The sequence below is a fragment of the Pseudopodoces humilis genome, chromosome 1, assembly GCF_049639895.1.
Source record: "Pseudopodoces humilis isolate 2021_Gansu_Grassland_sample_001 chromosome 1, ASM4963989v1, whole genome shotgun sequence".
NCBI classification, from domain to species: Eukaryota; Metazoa; Chordata; class Aves; order Passeriformes; family Paridae; genus Pseudopodoces; species Pseudopodoces humilis.
In genome coordinates, this window is record NC_142200.1 from 144799169 (window position 1) to 144824779 (window position 25611).

The 25611-nt window shown below is 41.2% G+C and overlaps 1 protein-coding gene across 4 annotated transcripts in view; it reads right to left on the minus strand.

Moving 5' to 3' along the window:
• DPP6 (dipeptidyl peptidase like 6) overlaps window positions 1-25611 on the minus strand; it is a 534726-nt gene that overhangs the window by 108713 nt on the left and 400402 nt on the right. For all 4 annotated transcript variants that reach the window (XM_088054737.1, XM_088054745.1, XM_005527745.3 and 1 more), the window contains exons 5-6: window positions 25478-25552; window positions 5704-5756 (exon numbers count right to left, since the gene is read on the minus strand). In XM_088054737.1, coding sequence (XP_087910863.1) covers window positions 5704-5756; window positions 25478-25552 — 128 coding nt within the window. The remainder of the gene's footprint in view (window positions 1-5703; window positions 5757-25477; window positions 25553-25611) is intronic.

The following is a 25611-nucleotide window of genomic DNA, read 5'->3' on the forward strand; positions in this document are numbered from 1 at the left end:
GGAAATAACTGATTTTCTCCCTAATCCTGGCAAGAACATTTGGAAGTTCCCACTGACACGTCCCAGCTGGATGTGCTAAGAGCTCCTACAAGGGGTCAGCACTAATCCCTGACACTTGGCTGTGTTCAGAGGGAAATGGTTCATGCAGAACTGGGTGGGTGCTGGGACATCTGAAAAAATATATGTTTTATGCCGGGCTTTATCTGGGGGAATGCAAACACAACTGTAAAAAAGTGTAATATTTCTGCTGGCCACAGTAAAAGATTAAATACAGAAGTGCCCCCTTGGATATCCTATTGAAAATTAGTTCTTGCTTAGGGGCTGCAGCAGCAGATCACACCAGTGGTCCAGCAGCATGCACTGCTGTGAAAACACCTTAACTCTAGGAAGAGAAATCCTGCAACTGGGTTAGCGAAACACCCTGCTCAGTCCCAGCCTGACCTTAAAAGCTCTGAAGTAAATAAGATCTTTTCCCCCCTTATTTCAGTGGAGGATGTGAATGACTAAGATAATTCATATTTGGGCCACCAAAAGAATAAAACAATTTCCAGTGCCCAGTTTTCGTAAGTAGGTTGTTGCCTGTACGGCTAAATTTTTATTTTTCAAAATTAGGAAAAATAACATTATGAGATAATAAAAATAAATAAATAAATAAATATAGAAGCAACTAATAATATAATATAATATAATATAATATAATATAATATAATATAATATAATATAATATAATATAATATAATATAATATAATATAATATAATATAATATAATATAATATATAAAATATAGATATAAAAATAAACAAACAAACAAATAATAAATAAATAGTTAAAATTAATAATAGTGTTAGGAGATCAGTACCATCAGTATATGGTACTGGAGTTCCAGATTTCCCCAGCAGCTTGCAGGAGAGCTCCCTGTTCCACATCTGGACCTGCAGATGCTATTTGGGTACCTATCAATTACAAGTAGCTGGCACCTGCAGTGCTGCAGCTGGGGGGGTTATGAGACGAGCCCTGCAGAAATGTTTATGATGGAGACAGCTGCAGGCAGTTCTCAGCAGCCAGAGCCCAAAAGCAGCAGCGCTCAGAGGGGAGCAGACGGGACAGGGCTGGTGCCAGCAGATGGCAGCCGGAGGCAGCAGCGCGGTTTTGGGGATGCGAGGAGGGAGGAGAATGGGAGCAGAGCCCCCTGCACACCCCTGCCCAGGGAAATGGGAACTGGGGGGTTCAGCCCCCTGTGCAAACCTCCAGCCATCCAGAGCAGAGAGCAAACGAGTCAAAGTAGCTGGGCTTTCGACCCCGAGAATACCAAGAGGCTGTGAGAAAGCTGAAATAACAGAAGGGAGGTACTAAATCTGTGTGACCTACCCCGGGCTAATGTTAATTTTTAAATCGGATCCTTCGAGTCTATGGCAGTGGCATCTGTTAGCTGTCCTATACAGACCCAGTGTTTACTTTGACAACAGCTCCTGTGGAAAGATGTAGCAGTCCTATATAAAATCCCATTTGGGAACATACCTACTGAGGACAAATTGGTTTGTCAGACTTATTGAGAGCTCAAAATGAAATCTGGAAAACATTGGTATGAGCTCCTTTTGACTTCAGGCATAGCCTGGACCTGGAGAGCCTGCAGGACGTGGCAAAAATAATTAGAAAATTCCCTTTAAAAAACAATTTATGCTGGCAGATTAATAGCATGTTATTTAAATGTGATGCCAGATATTAGGTTAATTGGCTTCCTTATTAGTTAGCCTCAGCAGGGGACTAGCGAGGACATGAGCGGGTGCAAATCCTAAATTGTCTGGCCCTTCTGATGAGGCAGATCATAGCTGAGGATGGGGAAGGGGACAGAGAGGGAGCACAGGAAAAGGGACACTGTCACAACCTGTTATCCAGGAGTAACTGTCTGCTGAGCAGGAGGACACTGTGGAGGGGAGGGGGTTTGTTCCCCAGCAGTCACTGCCTCAGCCTGCGGCTGGAGAGATGCCACGGGCACACACCAGCAGGGTGTAAAGCTGTGCCTGCCTGTAGAAGAGGAAAAACTGAAAACAGTTTGTAAAAAAGGCAAAGGGGTCGTTGCTCAGTGCAGAATTTTGTCACTGCTGTTACTGACAGGTGGAGGACAAGGATGGCTGCTTGTGGATGGCAAATTCAATCACGGCCAAAGATCCTGGAATGTCAGACTGAACTGAACCTGGTGTTGTCAGTGTGCCCTCCACAACCTTCATCCACAGATATCCACCACAGCAACATTCCTGTGTTAAATATTATATAGGTCATAAAGAGGTTTTTATCCCTTCATCCAACAGAGGCTCTACTTTCAGCTGATGCATTTCACCACCGTTACATCACGTTCAATCTTCACCTCCTAGACCTGTCCTCTCTGTTCATGCACCACCCTAAATACTCACAGAGCTCCACAGGAGGATAAATGCCCATGTCCCATGGAAATGGCAGTGTGCTGCCCTTTCCACCACTCACATGCACCATGATCATCTGGAAGGTCAGTGAAATTGTCTTTCCACGATATAGTTTACAATGCCTGTGCATGTATCCAAAAGCCTGAACTGCAAACCACACCTTTTACCCACACGAGATTCAGTGATCCTTCCAGCCCCTCTTCAGCTCGTGGTCTCCTGATCCACCACCACATCAGGCTGTGGGGACACCACTGCCTGACACCTCTGCGTGCCTTCTGGCGTGCCCTCACTTTCCAGATTTCCCCTTTATGCTGGAAACTTCTCCACATCCAAGATGGATCTCTCCTGACACATCCAACCCTTCCGTTCCCTGCACCACTGCCCAACCAAACACAGAGAGCAAGGGCAGCCACAGCTGGCTGCACAATAGAGTTATAGCTGGGAGGAACAAGGAGCTGGTTGTCAGGGACAAAGAAAGGTCATGCACTAGTAGAAAACTTCTTGGACCACTGTATTGTGAATTTTTAGCATTTCTAATACATCTTATGTATGATACTTCTATTTTTTCCACCTTTGTTTTGTCTGGAAGAGAACTGTGCTGTCAGTCAAGCTTTTTTTGCTCTTAGCCAGGTTTGCTGCAGACACAAAGCTTATGTGCTCATGCTGTGTCTTCATCCTGGTGCTGAACACTTTCAGCCCACAAGCTACTACTCAGATACATTGCCAGGAAGATGGAGTTTTCAAAAACTAAGCATATTGAGTAAATTCCCAGAAAAAACCCAGCCCAGCCAACCAAGCAACACAAAACATAACCAAACCAAACAGACTGAGACAAACAAAAACCCAAACAAACAAACAAATAGCAAATCACACACACACACAAACTATACTCCCCCAAAAAAATAAAAAAAAGGAAAGCAAAAAACAAAGAGCAGATTGCAGCAGGGAAGGGAGGAGACTGAAGAAGTCTGGAGTGTGTCACATGGACACTACAGCTTCTGCAGGGTTGATGGTGAGAAATCTAATTTCCATGTTCCAACCATACATAAAAACGATTTAACATCAAGCTCATGACTTTTTGTGCTGAGTGGATCACAAGATGCAAGCTGGAGGGAAGCAGGCTGCACAAGCTCCAGGGCTCAAAGATTTTAAATCATGTATGTCTCTAGTTTTTGTACAAAGTATTGTCTGTCACTAAGTAGAAGACAAAGAAGTTTGTTGTTGTTGTTGTCTGAGGGTTTTGTTGGGTTGCAGGTTTTTTGTGGGTTGGTTTGTTTAGTTTCTCCTATTCATTTTTTTGGTTTGTGTGTGGATGTGTGTGGATTAGTATGCTGAGACAAATCCTTGAGCAGCACCTGAATGTAGCTAGGATTTTTATGCAGAAAAATTGCTGAGAGATGTCTAAATATCTGTACCTCTCCATTGTTAAACCCACTGGTTACTGTACCAAAAAAACAGATTGGAAAGAGGGCAGGGGACTAAAAAATGTAGATGTTTCACTGTCTGATTTCTAGGCGTTTTGTCCCTAAGGCAACATATCCATGTTGAAAAGTGAGTTCCCCTGAGGACTGCCCAGTGGGAATGCTGATGATCCATGGTGCTCAGAGAGTGGGAGCTGCCTGCAGGAAGCAGAAGGAAACCCTGAGCACACAGGCATGGCCAGGACCCTGCCTTTTCCCAGGGCAAGCCCCTGGAGGCAGAAATCAACAGGTCTTTGGAACATGTTCCAGTGTTTTCCCGAGTCCCAACCCATTGAATGCAGTGATATTGGTGAGAGAAAGCAGGTAGGAACAGAAGGGGGAGGTTCACACTGGATATAAGGAGAAACTCTGCCCCTAAGGACAGTCAGGCAGTGTGACAGGTTGCCCAGTGAAGCTGTGCAGTCCCCATCCCAGCAGGATTTCAAAATCCAGCTGGATAAACCTCTGAGTAACCTGGTTTGAGGAGGAGGAGTGACCTCAAAAGAGTGTTTCCAGCCTGAGCTACCTGTTGATCCTATAATCACTCTGCATACTAACCAGAAGGAGTTTTTTAAATGTTTCATGTTTTGACAGCTATTTCAAAGATGCAAAACACCTACTGTCTGTTTAGCCATAATGTATAGTAATGGCCACTAATCTCAGCAATTATGTAAATGAGTCATGTGCAGTGCACTACAGACAAGGCAGAGCACAGCTACATTGTCCCTTTTTATCATTTCTGCACAGTTATCACCTTTAAGACACTTAAAACACACAACCTGGCAGCAGCTTGCTGGCTTTTAGCTTCATACTTAGCAACAACGACTTGAGGGATTTTGCTGTGTAAGTCATGCATTTCCACTGCTGCTATGGAAATGTCACCCTGAAATGCTCTGTTCCAGCATATGCCTACATGTGACTCTGGTGTGGTGGCATCCCATTCCTGACCAGCTGGGACACTGCCTGGATTGCATATAGAAGAGGAATGTATCTTTTAAGGGAAAAGAAGGTAGACACTAAGAGAAACCCTAATCCTAAACCCTAAAGAAACAAGGCAGGTGACGAGTGGTTGGGTGATGGAGTTGGAACCACAGGCACCACGAAGACAAAGCGTAAAAAGGGAGATTAAAAAAAACCTGCAACTAATCAAAGCTAAAGAATCAAAGAATCATAGAATGTTTGAATGGCCTGGGTTGTTAAGGGACCTTAAAATCATCCAGTTCCAACCCCCCTGCCCTGGGTAGGGATACCTTCTCCCAGACCAGGTTGCTCAAAGTCCCACCCAACCTTTGAACACTCCCAGGGATGGGCAGCCACGACTCCTCTGGGCATGCTGTGCCAGGCTGAATAACACTCAGAGGAAAAAACTATCCCCAATATACAGTCTAAGCCTGCCTTTTTTCAGTTTGAAGCCTTGTCCTAACGCTCCATGCCCTTGTAGAAAGTCCCTCTCCAGCTCACTTCAGGCCCCCTTCAGGCACTGAGAGGCTGCAATGAGGTCTCCCCAGAGCCTTCTCCTCTCCAGTGCTCTGGTGAGTGGCCAACCATGGCTCTCAGCCAGACACCACCACATCTATATTCTAGACAAAAACCCTGAAATCTGGAATATGAAATTCATGTAGTCTGACTCTCTGGGGAAGCTGAGTACTTCTGTTTCCAGACTTCGTCATCTTTTGCACAGCACACAGCTCGGTGGATGCTGCAGCTGAAAGCCAGGCCATTGCAAAGGGCTGTCACAGGAAAGCATTTGTCACAATACACATTGTTTTGCAGGATTCTTAATGGCTGAGTTTTTAAATGAAGACATTGAAAAATTGCTTACCCATGAGGTATTTTGCTGAGGACATAATATGCTGTATATGAATGCTGATACACCTGCAAAACAAAATTAAGAAAAAGAAAACAACAAAAAAAGGAGATTAGTAACTGTCACCTGTGTTAATAGGGCTCATTTTTTTTGCAAAAATAGTCTAGCATTCGTGGCTGAGAAGCTCTTCTAAACACTTCAGAATCCGTAGTAGAAAAGAACAATGCATTAATCCACTTAAAGCTGTTGTGTGTTTCTCTTCCTGCCCTTTATTACAGTGTTTGGCAGATCATGCACACACAGATGCTCGGTGTCGTTGCCATGGCTACCAGGTCTTTGATTAAACTGGGGGCACACGGGCTCTGCAAAGGCTAAATATAGAGCAGCCATTAATGAGGACACCTTGGTCAGCTGGAGACATTCTCCATCACTGGAACTAGACACAACGCCTGTTTTCTCTGCTTTATTTCCACATAAATAAAGCAGGGAGCGGTGCTGGGGGATATCAGAGTGGGGTGTCAGGCCCCTGTCAGTCAGGAAATAAAACTGTATTGAGTCAAGGCATGAAGTTGACCTCATATTTCTATGACCTGCTAAGTTGCATCTTCATATCCATCCGTGCTCTGTGGGCCTTGGGGAGGAGCTGGCCAGCTTGCACAGCAGCTCATCTCACAGGGCCAGTTTATTACTTATTTTCTAAAGTAAATAATAACACCAGAGTCAATGCCAGTGATTTAAGAGGTGGTGATTTTCCACTGGTGACAGCAGTCCCTTACAGTGATCAGGAGTCAGGGCACCAGTGTGAAAGGTCTGAATATGAATAATTTTATACAAATTTATACAGGGAGTCACTTTTTGAAATTCTGTCCTGTTGCTATATGCAACTAAATAAATAAATCTCCTAGCAATCATTTCATTTGGCTTCTACTTAAATATTAAACCATTTTTACTGTCCAGAAGCTCTCAGAAAGCATCCTGTCCCAGAGGACAACGGAGAAATTTCTTCAATACTTGCTTCACCAAGCAAGTTTGATCAAAATTATTTTTTTCCTAGGCTACTCTGTTTTTGAACAAGTATTTTTTTTAAGGCTTATGCCAAAAACCATGAGAAGTGCTGGATGGTGCTGCCAGCCCCAGCAGGGGCCATGCCAAGCACATCTTTAGTATCACAGGTAAGTGTGACTCACTGCCTGCCACTCTGGAGGGCAAACCTGCACTGTGGTGTCCAGAGCAGCCCTGCAGCTTCTGGGCTCTCAGTGAGGAGGCAGATGAACACGAGGCACATCAGTAAACACAAGGCACATCATCCTGCAAATACCAAGTCAAGCTTCTCTGCTACAAATTGAAACCAAACACTGAATCCTTACACTACTGCACGAGCTCCCTGAAAAACAGGCACAGAGGTGAAAGCACTGGATTTCTACCTATGACATGCAGACACTGATGCTGGATTGATGTGATTTCCTTCTTCCCTGTGCAATTCAGTCCCTCCATTATAAGGACATCATGAGGTCACATCCCCAATTCCTGTCTCCTTCAGGCACTCAGATCCATAAGGACTCTTCACGCAAGGTGAATCTCTGGTGTGTTGGTACCAGGGAAGATCTTGTAATACAAGTGAATTCACCACAATCCAGAATTTATTTTAGTACAAGTGTCCTTTTTAGATCCACCTGTGTCAGATGATGTCAAATAAATTACCATTTTCTCATCCTCACCCAATCATATCAAAGAGCTCTTGAATCTTCTGATGTCAATACCTGAGACCTGGCTGATGCATACAGCCTTAGAGTTTATTCCAGCTTTGATGAAGTCCTAAAACTGATTACAATTCCTTAAATGAAAAGCACTGGAAGACTGAATCTGCCTACAAATCTGAAAGACTGGGTAATACATTGTCATTAAATACTGAGACACTTTTGTCTTCCAATATCCTGGCAGTAGGTTGGAGAAAATGATGTAGGTTTATAAATTCTGATCTGAGGCTCGGAGGGTTGTTCAAGGTAATAAGCCATGTTGTGTTGTCAGACAACAGAGACACGAGCCCCCCAAAATGAGTATGAACAGATGCCTTCAGGGGAAAATCAAAAAATGTGGCAGAGGGAAAAGAAACAGCCAGGGAAGTTTTGAACAGGACACCTGCTGATGTCCTTGCTTGTGGCACAGGGTGCTACAGCCCTGTTGGAGAGTTCAGAGCTGTCTTAGAGGCATTAATGGAGACTGAGGCAAAACATTCTCTTTGCTGAGAGAGCTTAGGACTGAGGAAAACAAAAGTTGCAGGACATTCAAAGTCCTATTTTATTTTCTGAATGTCATTTGTCATCATCTTGGGTCTTTGGCCAGACTCTAAAATATCTCACATCAGCACAGTCTTCAGAGGCTTGCAGCTGACAAAGTTCACCCACAGGAGCAAAATTTTCTCAGAAAAATCCTTACAATATGTAGGTTTGCTTACGTTAAAAAAATAATTACTTGTATGAGCAAAGATTTCAGGATCAGACATTTATTATTAATATTACAGTTGTTAAGGGCACAAGCACATCCAGCTCAAAAATCCCTCTCAGCCCAACTATTTCAAACCTACTTGGAAAATACTCTGCCAGCAATGGTACTAATCAGACAGAATCCAAGAGAAAAATCACTTTATGTCTTTCTGAGAAATTAAATGGCTGCTTTCCTTTTAGATATGCAAACCAAATGAAGTTAACTGAACTTTCTGAGAGGATGACTGTGTTTGCTTAATATCTCTACTAAATTTCTGCTGGGGTCAAGATGAATTTAGTTATTCACTTAGCAGTAGGAGAACCCCACAGCAGGGAAAAGTGCAGGGAAGAGATGAGCATTCTTCCAAAATCCAAACTGAGCCTCAGAGCATGGAGCGTCTTTAAAAGTTAGTATTCACTTCATTAAACCTGTCTGTTTCTGAGGCTTGGCCAACAAAAACAGCTGTATAAACTCTCTGTTCCCCTGTTCTGTCAAAGAGTGTGGTAAAAGCCATTGACAGATTTGATGCTCTCAGCCTGATTTTTAGCTGGATTCCAGAGGCATTACAGCTCCTCTCTGCAGAGAGGCATATTTGGGGGCAGCAGAGGTTTCTCTGCTCTGTAGATTCTGTGTGTCAAGCCATCATGAGTGAGAACAGGTTTGAGAGTGCTCTGAAGGGCTCTGGGTATCACCACAACCAGGTCACAGAAGCTCCCATGCCAGCTGTCACCAGCAGGTGCTGTAAAAGTCATTATGACAAAACCATTGGGCCAGAAACACTCTCCCACTGGGCTTCTCATCCCAGGTCACAGCACAGATCTTGTTTACTTTCAATCTAAATTGTGCCGTGCAACACGTGCATGTTTACACTGAAATTATAAAAGGACTGAGAGACACATCTATCTGTTCCACTGAAGTCATGGCAAGGCAATTATCTCTCAAAAATTCAGAAGAATGCAGGGCTAATTATATGTGACAACACTTTCTTGTGAAGCCACTGACCTTGTTTTATGCAACCAACAGAAGAAACCTGGACCTGGTCAGATGACAGCAGGAATGGAAACACTGCAGCACATGGAGCAGCAGAGAAGGGCATGTGCCCCTCCCGTGCCACCAAATTCCAAAGGAACAGGGAAATTATGGTTCCAACAAGGTACATAAACAAAATGGAAGAGGCAATTTCTGTGCTTTGTCACTACAGAGCAAAGCATGGTGTGAATGGTAACATCTCCTTGGATTCACTTGTTTATTTCTGTGAGGATACAGGTCCTTGTCCAGCAAGGCTTACTGAAATAGAAACTATATGTTACTTAAGCACAAAGTGGATTTGGACTCATTAATTCGCTGTGACTATTCATATACTTTAAATTAGAATCCATAGCTCTTCTTTTTGCCCCAGAGTAACTGCAGAAATATGTGACACATAGCCAAGAAATTTGTGAAATGGGTTTTCAGCACCTTATGGCTGGTATGAAAGATTGCACTACCTGCTGAGGGTTTGTCACAAGCATCAGAAACAAAGAAAGGGTTTAGTTTACACTTCCATCTCTGTCTGTTGGTTTCTGTCTCACTTTGTGGGCTGATGCCAGGCCAGCACCAGCAATAATCAGCACTTATGGAAGGCTTTCTTTAATGTTTGCATGACAAGGTGCTGAATAAATACAAAGAAGAGGCACCTCATTTCAAGGAGGTTTACAAACAAAGTAAGGGGGAAAAAGCCCGTGGAAGAAGTCTCCCCAAATCAGCTCAATCCACTCATCTTCCAGCAGGCTTCTCTACCAAAACAGCTGATTTAGGGTCTTACCACCTGGCATATAAAACAGCCCATGGATTTGGGATTAAATCCACGTGGACTGGCTGCCATGAGCTCATGATTGTTACTTACTTGAAAAATACAGGAGTAAAGCATGCTTTGCATCCATTTTCTAAATGGCTCCATAGAGCCACCTGGCCCTTTGTAAAGTAGTGTTATTTACATTAAAGAATTACCCAGAAAACTCACCAAAAAAAATCCCATAAAACTTAGAGCTCACAAGGGACCAGTACAGGGCAGAGCAGAAGTGCAAGCTGTTTTCAGCTTGCAAGACTAAACACAAAATTTCCAGTGTTTAGTGTCTTTCTTTTTCAGGAAGCACACATTTAATCCAAAAAGCCATCCCAGTGCTCCCAAATAAAAATGAACACACCAAATAGTCATCAGAAAGAAAAGTGTACAACAGTTTGCCTGATAATAGCAAGAATATATTTTAATGTAATTAATCATAAAGAACTAAGGATTTATCTGGGTAAAATGACTCATTTTTTATTCTGTAACAATAAAATATATCAGCAAATAATAGATCCCCTCAGGATTCTTAACAGACCCTGGTTGACTTGGGAATGTATCTGGCTTTACACTGTGTAGTAAGACAGCAAAAATATATCACAGTGGCTGGTGAAACAGGAGCTGTCAGATCCATTAAAAGGGTTTCCCACAAAGAGTCTCTAAAAAGACATTTGCTGGAAATAGATTATACAGCCCATTTTCCTACTTATGCTATGAGCAGACAAATCCCCAAATGCACACATGAATGTCAAACCAATTGAATAATCCCAAACATTTGACATAATTACATATTCCACCTTTCAAAATGGTCCTGGCGCCCTTAAACAGTAACTAACGCTGTGATGCAAAATATGCAGGTAAAAGATGATTTGCCTTTTGGCCTTTAGTATCTGTGATATTTAAGAAGGCTCTGAAGCTGACAGATTAACAGGGAAAAGAGAATAAAGAATGCAGGAAGGCTGCTCATGCATTTTGTACCTTGTTTCCTCACAGTGGCATTAAAGGGAGGGAAAAACAAGTTCAGGAGGAAAATACCAAGCAAACATTAGCCAGAGGTTGTGGTTCCTTCTCCTGCATGGACATACCATGTGTGTAAAGGATACCACACTGTCACATGGATTAATCAGTCACCAATAAACAAATCTGATGTTCACAGGGTAACTGTGTTGTTCATACAGATCTTCCAGGAGAGAAAGGGGTAATTATTTGACTAAAAATACCTCTCTGACACAATCTGTTATGGTAGTCTGTGGAGGATTAAAGTAGGTTGCTCTACCTGTTTGCAGAATGTTCTGTATCTTTTATGAAAGTGAACATTAAAGAACTGAATTTTCACTTAATGTATCATTATCATTTGCCTTGATCAAAATTCTTTATGATACCATTGGTTTTGTTGAACCTTTCTGTTCTGTTGAGAAGAAATCCTTCTTTTGCCATTACATGTTGAACTGGCTCTCCAAAGGGATGAAAAATCCATTCCTGTACCTGACCAACAACTTCTGTGTAATGTTTGTTCAGTTTTTGTACTTGCATTCTCCCCTCTATTTGTGATTTAGAGCACAAGGGGTTACCTCTGGCTGAGACATGGTTGGTTAATGGTGTTTTCATTTTTTTCCCTCAGTGGAGACAGAATGGTCAGCAGTGTTCTTCTCAGCCCAACTATTTTTGTAAAGGATTTTATTTTATTGCTAATGGGCACTCCATAGTAACCAGCTTGGAATTAGATTCTCAGAAACATCATGCTATCTTTTCCTTTTGTGTCACTGCAATAAAAAAAGATAAACTACCAAAATCCATACTGGTGTTTTATGCCCTGCACTCACTGAATCTTGATTGCTTGCAAGAACAAAACAAATCAATAAAGCCGTATAATTTGAGATGTCTTCAACATTCTCACCTTTCAGATTCATTGTGATACTGACCTATTTTGCTTCCTTCTGAGACAGCATATTCTCTTTTGTCCCTGCATTGAATTATCCCTTTATACTTTATCACTTCTCCGGTAATGCACCTCCAGTGCAGTCTCATGCTGTGTGTCAACCTGCTCGTACAGCCTTCTAAGGCGCTCTGCCCATTCCTCCTCGTGCTTCTAATAAATTAGAAATCCCATAATGAAAAGCTACCAACGAGCATTTCCTGAGCATTGGTTCAGCTGGCAGGCAATAGCCCACAGCTGCCATCTAACATCTGATGTGGGATACTCTTCCACGCTGTGCCTTATCCAGATGATCAGCCACATGTGGGATGTGCCCACCGCCACAGAAAGGGCACTCTGGCTCTGCTGGGACACTCCAGACAGGCTGGGGAGCTCAGGGAAGGGCAGAGAGGGCAAATGGGTTTGAGCAAGAAAGCTGATGAGAAGAAGGGGTCTCTGAATCAATCAGCTGGTTGCCTGTGCTATAATTGTCTCTGTATTCCAGAGGAATTAATTTAACATTTGTGCAAAAGGAGGAAGATCTATACTTGGGGAACACATGTATTGGAGTTGTTAAGGGAAGTCTTTCTTGCAAAGAGGAGGGAAGGATCCCAACCCAGCAGTGTAGCTGGGCCTGGGTGGGGTGGCACAGCCAACACTAACCTGCCAGTGCCTCAGAGAACCTGGTCCCAATCACAGCAGAGAGGACCGGGAGCTGCTCTACTCATACCCAGTGTCATAGGAAATCAGCAACTGGGTGTCTCCAGAGCCAGGAAGAAACTTTACAATTGGATTTGGAAGAAGGAAGTAATAGTGCATTAAGCAGTGGATCACCAGGACATGTCTCTATTTTTCAAATCTTTTAACCATTTAATCTCTTAAGACTAAAAATTAAATCACTGTCCTTGTTGTTTAAAGGACACCCAGGACAGCTCTCCAGCCATGCAGAGCTGTGAATGCCCTGCCACCCACACCAGAGAGGCTTCCTCGGTGAACAATCTCCCATCAAGGTGACATCAGGGACAGACAGCACATTCCTGCCATGGGGGCTTGCATTTTGGAAGCATTTATAACACAAGCTGAAGCTGACGGTGGTGGGGTCATGCGCCACAGGCAGCACGCACAGTTAATATGTAAATCTCTCCCACAAACATACAGAGGCTGTGCTGGGATTAAAAACCGATTTTCTAAGCACCAAACCAAAGGTCTCTGAAACATCAAAGCCAAGGAGTTATTCCTTTACAAACAATCTCGTCTCAAGTTTGCAAAACAACTGTAAATAAAGTGTGATGGCAACATCCACCACAGTAATGGATGGACTGCCATGTTGTAAGAGAATGCTGCTAATTCACCTTCCACAAACTGATTATCTATCTCAGTTGTTTCATGATAATAACTCTTTATTAAAAGATTACTTTTCAAATTACACTGTTGAGAGCCTTATACTGCTGACAAGGCCAGAAGGGAATTTTGAGGCCGGCTTGAGGATTTATGACTTTGTGACGGCAGCGGAGTGGAGTGGATGCTCTTTTTGTTACAAATGCAGCTCCAGAAGCAACTTAGGCTGCAGGTATTAACATACAGCTCGTGTGCCAGCTCTCACCCCTCGGAGAGCGTTAATCCAATCTGCCAACTGCTGCTGCACTCTAATACAGCTCTGCCCTGCCAAGCAATTACAAAAGCCTCCTTTTGCTCCCGAGCCACCTGTCCCTCACAGCGCTTCACTGGCACCACAAAGCCCTTGCAGTCACTGCCTTAAAGGACGACTGCTCCATTTTTAACTGGTAAATAAAATGGGAGCTGCAAAGCACTCTGTAGGATATTTGTGCACTTGTTGATGCTCAGGTTGTTGGGAAGTAGCTGCAATGAAGTTACAAAGAATTACGAATGAGGGTTATCAATAATGAGCTGCTTCTTTTGTTGATCTTTTTAAACTTTTTTCAATATCAACATTACAGATATAAACTCTCAGGTTTCCCTGCCCACCCTCTATTCAGAAACATGGAAATGAGAATGAAATTATCTAGTACATAGCTATGATTCTAACACACCAGACAATATATCTAAGGAAAAGAAGTAGAAGAACAAACATTATTATGTATTACTAGCACAAAAGTAACCTAAGGCCTAATAAAAGTTTTGGAAGGAGATAGCAATTGTCCCAAATACAGGGAACACAGAACACCTTCAGATCTGTACAAACACACCCACAGAAACACACAACCATGAATATCTGGGATCATAAAAATTGCTGTATTGGGCCAGATCCCAAGTCCATCCAGTTCACTACCCTGGCTCAGTAGCCCAAAACTAATTCAGACAGAAGACAGAAGACTTGAGTTATCTGATTTACAGACATCCTTTCCCAAAATACTTTCCCAGGCTCTTGCACTTCGCAGCTTGGAGTGCCTCTCTTTGCAGCTGTCTACCTTGAAGGATGTCCCTGCCACTGACCTCTCCAGCCACTCTTTACAAGCATTTACCCTTTTTGCACCTACAAACTCATGCAGCAGCTCCATTTTCCCAGACAATGGTGCCAAAAGCTTATGCAGGGTATGATTCCTCTCAGCAGCCTTTGATGTTTATTTTAGCCTTAGAATTACACCCTGAATTATACAGTTTATAGAGGGATAGCTGGAATAGATAGAGGGAGTTTACAGGGTTCACATCCACATTCACTTGGCTGACTCTCACCTTCACTGTCTTTGGAGCTGCAAGTCTGAGGGCTGAAGGACAGCATGAGAAATCAATGCTTAATACAGCTTTTAATGATACATTAGATAATGCCTTCTTTCAAAGAAATATTTCTTGAGCTGTGTGGACATTGACTGTGGAAATATTCTCAAAGCCTCTTTTTTGTAAAGTTTACAATGCAAATGGAAAAGCTTTGCAGCAATTATGTGAGAGCCAAGCCATAAAAATGTGCTGAATGCTTAGTACATCTAATTAATTTATTAATTTTAAAATAATTTGCTTTACAGTTAGAAATGAACAACTACAGAACCATGGCCTATGTTCTTTCTATTAAAATTTACTCTTAGCATGTAAAAATTGCTTTTTCTACTGTAGCAGTTGAGAATGTGAGTATTACAAAGAAGTTAGCACTGGCATTGAAATTTTTAAAGTTAGTCCTAGGCTGAGGGCACTTTAGAAGACTCAGAGAAAAGAATCTGAAACTAGAAAGATGATCCCGTCAGAAAGCATTAGAGAGCAACAGTTTAAAAGCAGTGAAGTGGATGTGAAAGAAATGAAAATATTCAGATGTATGCTAGGAACCTTGGTCAAAAATCCTCTCCCTGTTCAGTGAAAGATTCAATTTCCAGCTCCATGTGAGATCAGAAGACTCAGAGCTGTATCTCAATGTACACACAGATCTCATTCACTGGAGGAGACAATTCTCTATTCTGACATAAAGAAAACAAACTGAAATCCCATAGAAGGCAGAAGACATTTTATGTGTTATCTTTGTGATGCTGTGGGCAATTGCCATGGGGTAAATGGTCTGTGGTGGTGATGAGCCTCTCTCTGGAGAGCAGGGGGAGAGCAAAGGGGAGAGGCAGGAGCACAGAACCTGCTCTGCTCCTTGCCTGCTGCAGAACCCTTCACAGCACTGCCATCAACAGCATCACTCTTCCTCTCCTGCACACAAAAATATGAGGACTCGTGCATTTAAAGCTATGCCTAAAGCCCAATGATGCCTCTCCCTTTTCAAGAAAGAGCTTCTTTTGAGCAGAGAATAGAAGAAAAAAGAATAGGAGATTCCATTTTCAAATCTGGGTCATTAGCTGCCCAAGGAGGAACATTAATTATTGGTTTTAACATCAAGCTGGTAAAAGCAGAGTTCTGCAGGCAGTTAAAGAGATAAAAGGCACTTGTTCAAGGTAAACACAGAGAGCCACACACTCCTTGGCTTTAGGCATGGAACTTGGCTAAAGAGGAGAACATTTGCGTCAGAAGATTTGCATTTCTGAGGACAGAAACTTCATTGGGGTGCCTTGCATAGCAAGAGCTGTTCTTCCAGAAGAGGGCACTAAATAGATATTTTCTTACCATTTCAGTGACTAAAAATTAAAAAAATAAAAAGAACTGGAAATCAGAAGAATTAGATTGCTTCATATGTTTCTGCAGAGACACCAGAATTAAATTCTTTCTAGTTTTGCTTTCTGGTGCTTTCAAAATCACTGTTGTTTTCTCATTTTGTACGCTATTCCTAATATATATCTTTCCTTAACATTTTAAAATAACCACCTATACTCATTATGATCCAGCACAAACAAGGATGTTCATTGTCCCTAAAAGCTCAGGAAGCAAATTTATGCTAAAAATCAGGAACTCTTCTCTAATGTAATTCTGAAGCCTCTCTATGTTGCAAGGAATCTAATTATTTGTTAGATTTTAATTTTTTTGAATAATTTTCATACTGGTATTTATTTCAGTCCTCGTAAAGCAAAGTTACCCCATGTTTCACTAAGACAGATTCCCATACAAATGCAAGAAAGAAAACTGTGATTATTTTACTGCCGTCCATCTGATTTTGACTATCTAGGAAACCTCGTACATTATCTTGTGAAGGCTTTATTCAAAAACAAATTGCCATTTATTTTTAAGACACTTTGTGAATCTTATTAGGACATTAATCTCTACCAGTTTGTTCAAGTTAGCTCCTCTATACACTCAGAAAAGGAAGAAGAATGAGAACTATAACCTTATGTGAGCTAAGAAAAATTGGTTATTTTTGTATCATGGTGTTTTGCCTTGAGGCTTTTTTATTTTTCTTTCCCTGCTTGATGAAAATCTCATTTACTAAAGAAAATATTTACAGAGGGAGACTGCTGATAGCTGATACTGATACATAATACACCTATGTACTTTTGCATGACAGGCTAATTATTTCTGAGTTTGGGTGCTCCTCTAGTCTTCTGTGGAGCTGTGGATTTGCTTTCCAGTTTACTGATGTGTATCTGCGCCTGTGAATAAATGCAGATACAGTTTATTGGCCTTTGCTACATAACCAAGGCTGTCCAACTTAGGCTGAAAAACAATTTTGCACTCAGTCATGTTTGTGCAATTTCTGTTGAAGTCTCCCAGCTCAATTCAGGAGGCTTCAGGTTTAGTTCTAATTCAATTTATCTGCATTATTAGGAGAACAGCAAGGGTTTAATCCATTGTTTTTAATAGGAAAGCAGTTAAAGCTCAGCAACTGAAGTCAGAAGACTCAGTTTTCAATGCTCTGCGTTTCAAGATTTTAACGCTCTGCATTTCATGCAGAGTATTTTGTTGCAATGATCAGACTAAACAGTCCCTGGAGTGGAGAGAATGGAGACTCGCTAAGAAATGGGGGTTTGGTGCAGTTTTACCAAAACTATGGTATCACTATGCAGGGAACAGGCACCAGCAAAACTGGAATGTGGGGATGGAGGACTGCAGGCTGTGCTGAGCTTTGCTTCAGGCAAACACATCATGCTGTGTTTCATGAATGCACCCAGACCATCATTTCAGAAGCACAGAGTTCCCCCTGGAAACATGCCCCAAAAGCAGGGAGCGACAGAGCTAAAATTCTGGTATCCAGAGTGGTTACACTCCTGGCCCATGAAAGAGCTGTGGGCCCTGAGCCACCACAGTGGCTGTCACCAATAAATCATAGAAGGGTTTGGGCTGGGAGATCATCCAGTTCCAGCCTCTCTGCTGTGGGCAGGGACACCTACTCCAGCAGGTTCCTTTAGTGTTGAAATGATCCCACCCAAAGAAGACCTGCTGAGAATGAGGAAAGCACCCATTCTTTGCATTTTAGGGGTGCAAACACATTTTCCATGGATTTTCCACAAGCAGCCCCCTACCCAGCCATTCCTCCTTGCTGACACTCACTGACAATCCTTTCTGTTTTGTTAAGAATGGGAAAAACAAAGTATGTAGCCTTGGGATGTGTCTTTTAATTACACTTTTTTTTTTATTTTTTGATTTTTTCCCCCCAGTTTCTACTGAGTTACAATGACCCTTAATTTTAAATAAAATCCATGCTCCATGGCTCAAGGATCCTAAGTACCAAAATGTCCCTACAGTATATTTTTTTAGTTCCTAGTCCCCCTCTAACTTCTTGTTTAAACTGTTTTTTCTTTCTGTCATTAAATCAAGCTGTTCCAAAGCAGAAGAATTCCTGTCAAAAGCAAAGAACCATTCAGGCTACATAAAGGTTCACAGTTTCTCCTGGAATTTTGTCAGGATTTCAAATGAACCACAAAGGTCCTCCAAATCAAATAAAGAATAGGTTTGACGTGTTTTCTTCCCCTCTGTTAGTCCAAGACTGGACCTGAAATTTAGCAACATGAAATTTGTTTCTGTAGTTTCTCCCTCAAAAGAAAACTCTAGGATTAAACTTGTCTGTAATTATTGCTCCACTGGCCTGTAACTATGTCCAAAAATTTATTTTCTAAACAAAAAATTGGACAGAAATTGGTGGAGTGTTGGCTGCTGAGCAGGAGGAACAAATACTCTCACCATTTGATAACATGTTTACTCAATTAAAGTGGGTATCCATCCTTCCATAGCAAGAACTTTTAATTTTGTAAGCACGTGCAGCTGAGATGATTTGGCATCAAAAGGGCCCTGCTGCTGAAGGCACAACTGAGGACACCTGAGGAGGCAGAGTTTGCACAACTCTGTAATAGAGTTTTGAAAACCCATGAATCCCCCGAGGGTTGTGCCGCGAACTTGTCTCTCTCTGTGCCACTGCAGATATCAAATATTAATTAGCCTGAAACAATTACTGATAGCAGCACATGGCAGCACGTTGGTACGGCTGACAGAGATGTTGCTACTTGTGCCTGCGCTGAGATCCACTGGCAGGAAAACCTCCCAGCTGCTGGGGTTTTATGTGTTACAGCTCTGGCTTATTCAGTGAAAGGTGACCATGAAGGGCTGATCTCCTGGCTGGGATAGACTCCCCCAGGTCGGACAGAAAACCAAATGGGAGTGTGGAAATGTTTTTGAATCAGCCTTCTCTGATGCCTTTGAAAATTGTCTTTTGCCTATCTTGTTGAAAACAGTAGATGAGGGAATTTCATGTTGGGTTTGAGACTGGAAAAGATAGGCAGGCTTTCACAAAGACCAGATTCATAACTAAAAATTACCACAACAAGCTCCTTTTAAAATAAAATATTGCTTTTAAGTGTTGTCAAACAATTGCTGCTGCTTCAGCTTCAAATCCAAAGTAAACTATCACCCACAAATGTAACCTCTTCTGTGCTCTTAGCACATTCTTGTTAATGCAACACTTCTGGACACACAGGCCTTAGCTTCAGTTATGTAAATGTAGCTGGAGCACTGCTGTTCTACCTCAAAGAGGTTAAACAGCACTCATCAAAAAAGCTTATTCACACTACTGATCTCGGCTGTTAAAATAATATCACTCAAAACAGGATGTGTAAGAAGAAGGAGAAAGAAAGGAAGTCCTCACCTTCAGTCCTGAAACCCCAGAACAACCTCACTAAAAGCTCACACAGGCACACACATAAAAATGCTGCCATTTCCAGAAGCTGTGAGCATTTTATTGAAATATTAAAGATTAGCTGAATAGTATTAATAATATTTATTTGATGGGAAATAACTGAAGATGTTGCTTTTCTGAAAATTTAGCAAATTATCAGATTTGATGAGTGGCTGGCCTATGTGTTTCCACTTATTCATTAATAACTTTACTCCTGCTCATTAAAACAGCACTGAATAACTACAGTCATACAGCTCATTCTTCATTCACAACTACAGTCACACAGTTGGTGAATGGAGAAAAGAGAAGACACTGCCTGAAGATACAGACAGGCACAGATGTAATAACAGAAATATTTTAACTAATATAAACAGTATTTGGACTGAGTCTTTTTCTTCTTTTTATTTAGGAAGTGCTTTATCCTAATCCATTATTTATCCTAATAGCAGTAACTATTTCTCACAAGTATATGAAGTTACAGTGCTTTAGGCTTGAAAATACTGGAAGAAATAATTTTAGCCACCAGCTTTTAATATAAGTGAACAATGCCCTTATATTGTGCGGCTTTTCAGTAGAGGAGTCCTTCTGATTTATCAACAACAATGATTCAAAACTGTATTCACATTAAAAAGAAGATATGAAAAACCATAAACATAAGCTTTTTATCTCAAAATGGCCCCCTCAAAAAATAATAATTTACAACAAACACCAACAATTAAATAATAATCAATAAAACAGGTAACATTATTTTATGACAGAAATATTCTATGGGTGCTCACTTTATCATGGAATCACTAAACATTTTCAGTGTTCCTGAAAACAACATTGGGTGAAAATGAAAAAAATAAATTTGAAATATATTTATTGCCATAGAAAGAAAACAGATTTATGTAAGCCTATTTCTAGGCCTGGTAAATCCATTTCAATTAAGCAATAAATATCATGACTACAGTCTGAGCAGTATTACTGATGATAGTTATGACAGTGTTCAATTTTCAGAGGTATATTTATCATAATAATGTTTATCACCTAGCTCAAAAGGATGTTGTGAAGATTCATTAATATTTATACCCATTAGTGTTTTGGAAAAAATAATTATATTATTTTAATTTTTACACAACTAATTAAATTAGTATGAGGTTCTAATTGGACCATAAGCACAAAACCTATTCATTCCACATAACAACCAGACTTGGAGAAATAATAAAAAATAGTAATAACTACAATATTAATATGTTGCTTTCTAGAAATAATGCTTTTTTTACTTCATTCACACTCTAAATAGCAAGTCTAAGGTTTGTTCTGGGTCCTTCTGAGCTCTCTTTGGTCCCACCACTTGTGTTAGAGATACAAGGAGGGAGAACAGAAATACTGAACTCACCACATTAACTAGGCTAAAAAATAGTAATTGAGTGTGTTCTAATTACAACAATGATTAATTCCTCCAAGCCTTTAGGATTAAAAAAGAGCATTTCTTTTACTGCAAAATAGGTAACAGCACCTGTTGTATCAGCAGCAAAAGCATCTGAGCCCTAACTTGTTCAAAAGCCAGTTTGGTCCATGCTCATCAGCCAGGATTTCCAAGTGTAATTGCCCTTAACTGGCACAAGCACAGTAATGGGCTGCTAAAATTGGAGACAAAGAGCAGAAAGTTTTAAGAAGAATCTTGGCAGCTTTAATTCCTCTCTTGCATGATGACAATATTGATTCCTAATAAAGGCAATTAAATATTCACTATTTAACATCTCACTGTGTCACTCCAGAAAATGAGTTCTCTTCTCACATATTCTGTTTCTTTTATTCCATTACACAAAGTCCACTGGTAACTGACTGCCACAGAAAACTGCACAAGCTTTAGTCACTCATCTTTACTCTTACCAAAATCACAGAAATGCCATGAGATTTAAGGGTTGCTTTGTCACTTGGCTATTTAGGAAACCCCTTCTGGAGATGTAAGAGACGGTCCAAAGATTCTCTCATCTGTCTCACAACCACCTCAAGGACAGAGACTGAGACCCTGAATATCACAAGGGATTTGGTTTGGGGGTTTGGGCCTAGCTGAGGTGGATGTTTGCCAAGTGATTGTTTGCAGGTGGTTGCGCGGTGCGCTGCCCTCGTTCCTGCTGGTGAACAAAGGCTTGCAAGACGTGGTTTGCTCTGTACCCTACACCTGCCTCCTGAGCAATGGAATTCATCACAACGATCATCAATCTCCTCTGGTTTTGGCTTGTGGCCCTTGCTTTGTAAAAGACTGTAAAATACACCCCAAAACTTCCTGGCATTTGAGATCTCCCCAACGGACAGAAGACTCTGCGTCGGTGAACGGCTGAGTGGACTTTGACGTTGGCAGCTATAATCCCCTTACTCTCTTTTCCTTACGCTTTGCTTTCTCCTCTTTTCCCTCTATCGCATATTAGTGCTGATGAGCACTCCATAAACTGTGTGTTTTGCTGTTGAAGTCCCTGGTTTGCTGATAATCTTTTGTACTCTAAGACCGACTAAAAGAACCGCATCATGAACCCCACCTTGCGGATCCTGACAGAGACCAGGGATACCCACAGGGGTGGTTCCAGCCCGAAAACCTGTGTGTCTCCCCAGGAGGCACTCGGGGAACACAGAGCTTGTCCATCAGTGCTGGTGGAGCCACGAGCTGGGCAAGAGCATCCTTGGCCTGGCACCACCAGAGAGAGCCGTGAGCCTCTGCCCCCCTTCTGCTGAGCTGCAAACACCATCTGCCCACGTGTTTTGGGGTTGTTAAACCCTGTATCAGAGCCCCACACATTGGTTTTGGTGAAGGATAATTTCAAATCCAAGTTTCTCTATGGAGGTGTGTATTCCCCAATGCTTCCCCGAAATTTCACTCTGCTGTTTCGGCCTCGGGTTGCGCCTTGTTTTGGTATAAAGGAACTAAAAACAAACAGCAGAAAAACTGTGCGAGTATTTTAAGACAAAGAAGCCTGGTGCCTTTCCTGTGACCTTTCCAGAAAAAGAACAAATCTTCTGTGTTCAAGGTTAGAAAAGCTCCCTATTAGCACAAGGCTTACCCAGAATATTGCTGCCTGAAAGATTAAACTTCTGTAAATATAAGCACTGCAAAAAAAAGCATTTACAATGAAACCTGACAGCCAGACCAGCCACAATGTACCCACACCAGCCCCACAGCTGTCTGCCAAGCTTCATGGGAGAAATATACTTTAAGGAACATGCTTTAATTCATTATCCTTTAAAATGATGATGTGATACAACAGGAAAACACACATTAGCTGCCTCAGTATCTTTGCAAAATAGGTGTCTGGCAGTTCAGTGCTGTGTGATTCCAGTGTGGGTGGCAGTGCTGCCACCCAGACCAACGCTGAACAGAGATGCTTCTGTGAAAATAAATAGAAAAATATAGAAGCAGCTATTACTGGAAGGAAATGACTTTGTGGCACTTTTTTTAAAAATATTCCGCTTCATTGGAGTGACACATTGTGCTCTTCTATTTTGATGTTTATTCCTGGCTGGTATTAAACCAGAGGCTGAATCCATTCATTTCAGAATTCAGACAAATGATTAATTCATACTATGCATATTAAAATATTATACACATATGTAAAAGCAGCACAACTCTACCATGCAAAAAAAAAAAGATGAAAATATCTATACTCACATTTAAAAGGCAGCACATCACACTTTCAAATGCCAAAAAAATAAGAAACAATTTCTCACAGTTACAAAATAAGTACGCAGCAATTCCAAGCTCTTTTTTTTGAAATTATAGAATTAAACTTTAAAGACATGTCCTCTGCCAATACATCTCCTGAAATTTCCTTTTGACTTTGCAACAAGGACAACTGCCCAAGGCTTTGCTAATCAATTTCTTGTGTTGCAGAAAACAGCGTAATTCTAATTTTTTCCAAGAATACAGTTTGAAATGCAGAAAATGTGAAGAGCTAACTAACATGCAATTATTTGTAGCCACAGTCTGCATACCAAGGGAGAAGAAAGCTGAAGTCAGTTAGCAGTTATTATTGCTATTTTAATACACAGAGCCACTCATCATGGCTTAAGGCTGCAATAACCAAGAGTGAACCCAGCTACCCCTCTATTAGCATGCTTCAAAACACAACAAAACCCAAAACAAAACAATACAAACCCAACAAACTTTCTTTGCTCCATAAACATTGATTTTAAAGGAATAACAGAGTGGGAATTTGTTTTGTTTTGTTTTGTTTTGCTTCAGGAACTCTTGCTATATATGAACACCTGAACAATTTGCAGTGCTCTCTTGCAGTATATGTCACATCCTGAAATGTTCCCAAAGGTCACGTTTTCAGCTTTCCACCCTGGGTTTTCCTTTCTAGAAAAAGATGTGGTGTGATGCAGGGAGCCCCTGGCTGTGTGCTGCTCTCTCCAGACAGGCTCAATAAGCACAGACTCAGTGTTTTCCCTGTACCTCACACTCACAGGTCTGCAAGCACTGCCATGCAGAGAGAAGGATGCAGAGGAAGCACATCCAGCACATCCTTTTCCATTCCCATGCCCCTCCTGCCATGTTGCCCACATCAAGCATTCCTCCACAGACTGAACACAAAGTCTGGGCAGTAAAAGCCCCTCTAACTCTGCTTCTTTCAGAACTTCAGAGTGTGCAGTCCTTTCAGTGGATAAAAGTTGAGAATAAAAAGTTAATTTTTCATTACTGTTTTTCAGAAACTAAACTAACTTTTTCTCTTTTTATTTTATTTTATTTTTTGTTTTTTTTGTCATTAAAGGAATTTTTCTGTCACTCTCAGAGGAGCTGAGGAAGCCCTCCCTCCTCAGGGCTCTTCCAGCTTGAACAGTGCAGCTGAGCAGAGTTGGCACAGGGCTTCTACAGACAAAGGCTGATTTCCACTAAAAGAACTGAATTTTACAAAACATCTCTGTCTCACAAGGCATGGAACTTTGAGAGAAAGTCTTGCACAGTGATCCTTAGGCTGTCTTTCCTATATTTAGAATTGACACTTCCCCATCCATCTCTGTCTAGAACTCAGAAGCTTCAGGTAAGTGAAGTCACACCACCAGAAATTTCCCAGGAAAAATCATTATGGATTACTCCTCAAGTTTCTGATACAGTTTTATTTTCCCCTCTTCTAAAACCAGGCATGCTTCTTCTGACTTTCATAGCACCAAGTCAGGAATAACTCCAAAGATGATGGCAGAGGAATCAGTAAAGCAACAGAGCTGCAACTTTCACTGCCTAAAGGACCCACAAATTTCCTTTGATTAGCAGCTGAAATTTTATTTACATTAGGGACACACAATTACAGCTCGAAGTGAATTACTTATTTTCATTTTGAAGAATTGGTGATATTCTAGACTATGGAAACAAAATATATAGGGCTTATAGTTCATCCAAGTAGTACAGCATAGCTATCACTCAAACATTTCAGGCCTTATACCAACAGAATTGAGAAAGACAAAAATATTATTCATGCAGATGTATTGCTTCTCCCATGTTTGATTCTTTGGTCATCATTTAAAAATGACTCATTACACTTTTCCCTTTTGAAGTTTCCTAAAAAAATTTCTGTAATCCAGAACTTAGTAGCAACCTAATGGTGATTTTTTACAAATGATTTATACCTAACCCTCTGAAGAAAAGGATTTATAATGAAAGTGATAGCTCAAGCTTAACTGCAGCACTGGGAATGGTGACACCATAATTAATGTATTATTTCAGTTGTGGGAAAAACTGACAGTAGCTTTTTGTTCTGGGGAAGAAATTTATAGGGTGATGGAAAAAGGCCCCGTGGAAAAAAAAAAGATCACAGAAGAGGAATAGAAATCCTTGTAGCAAAGACATGTCCTTACAATCCCCCTCCTGAAGGCTATAAAATCCTGGCAATGACAGTGTTTCCTCTACGGTCTAATTTATACCTTTCTCCTCTACTAGATGGCAGTGTGACATGCTCTCAGAATTGCTAAGTGAGGGGGTTTCTTGCTTTGTTTCATAGGAAGCAATTAATTTAAAATATCATCTTGCTGGCATAAAAGAGAAAAAAAAAAACCCAACAAAGTTTGCCACTGGCTGTGTGTTTTGAAATCAAATCTGGCTACTTACGGGTTCCACATCGAAGGCAAATAGTGCATATTCCCTGTCAGGTGACACTTCATACCGGATAGCCTTTAAGGAGACCTGGAAAATAAACACATTTTGAAACTATGTTCTTCAGTTTTCAAGCTAATGACACCTAG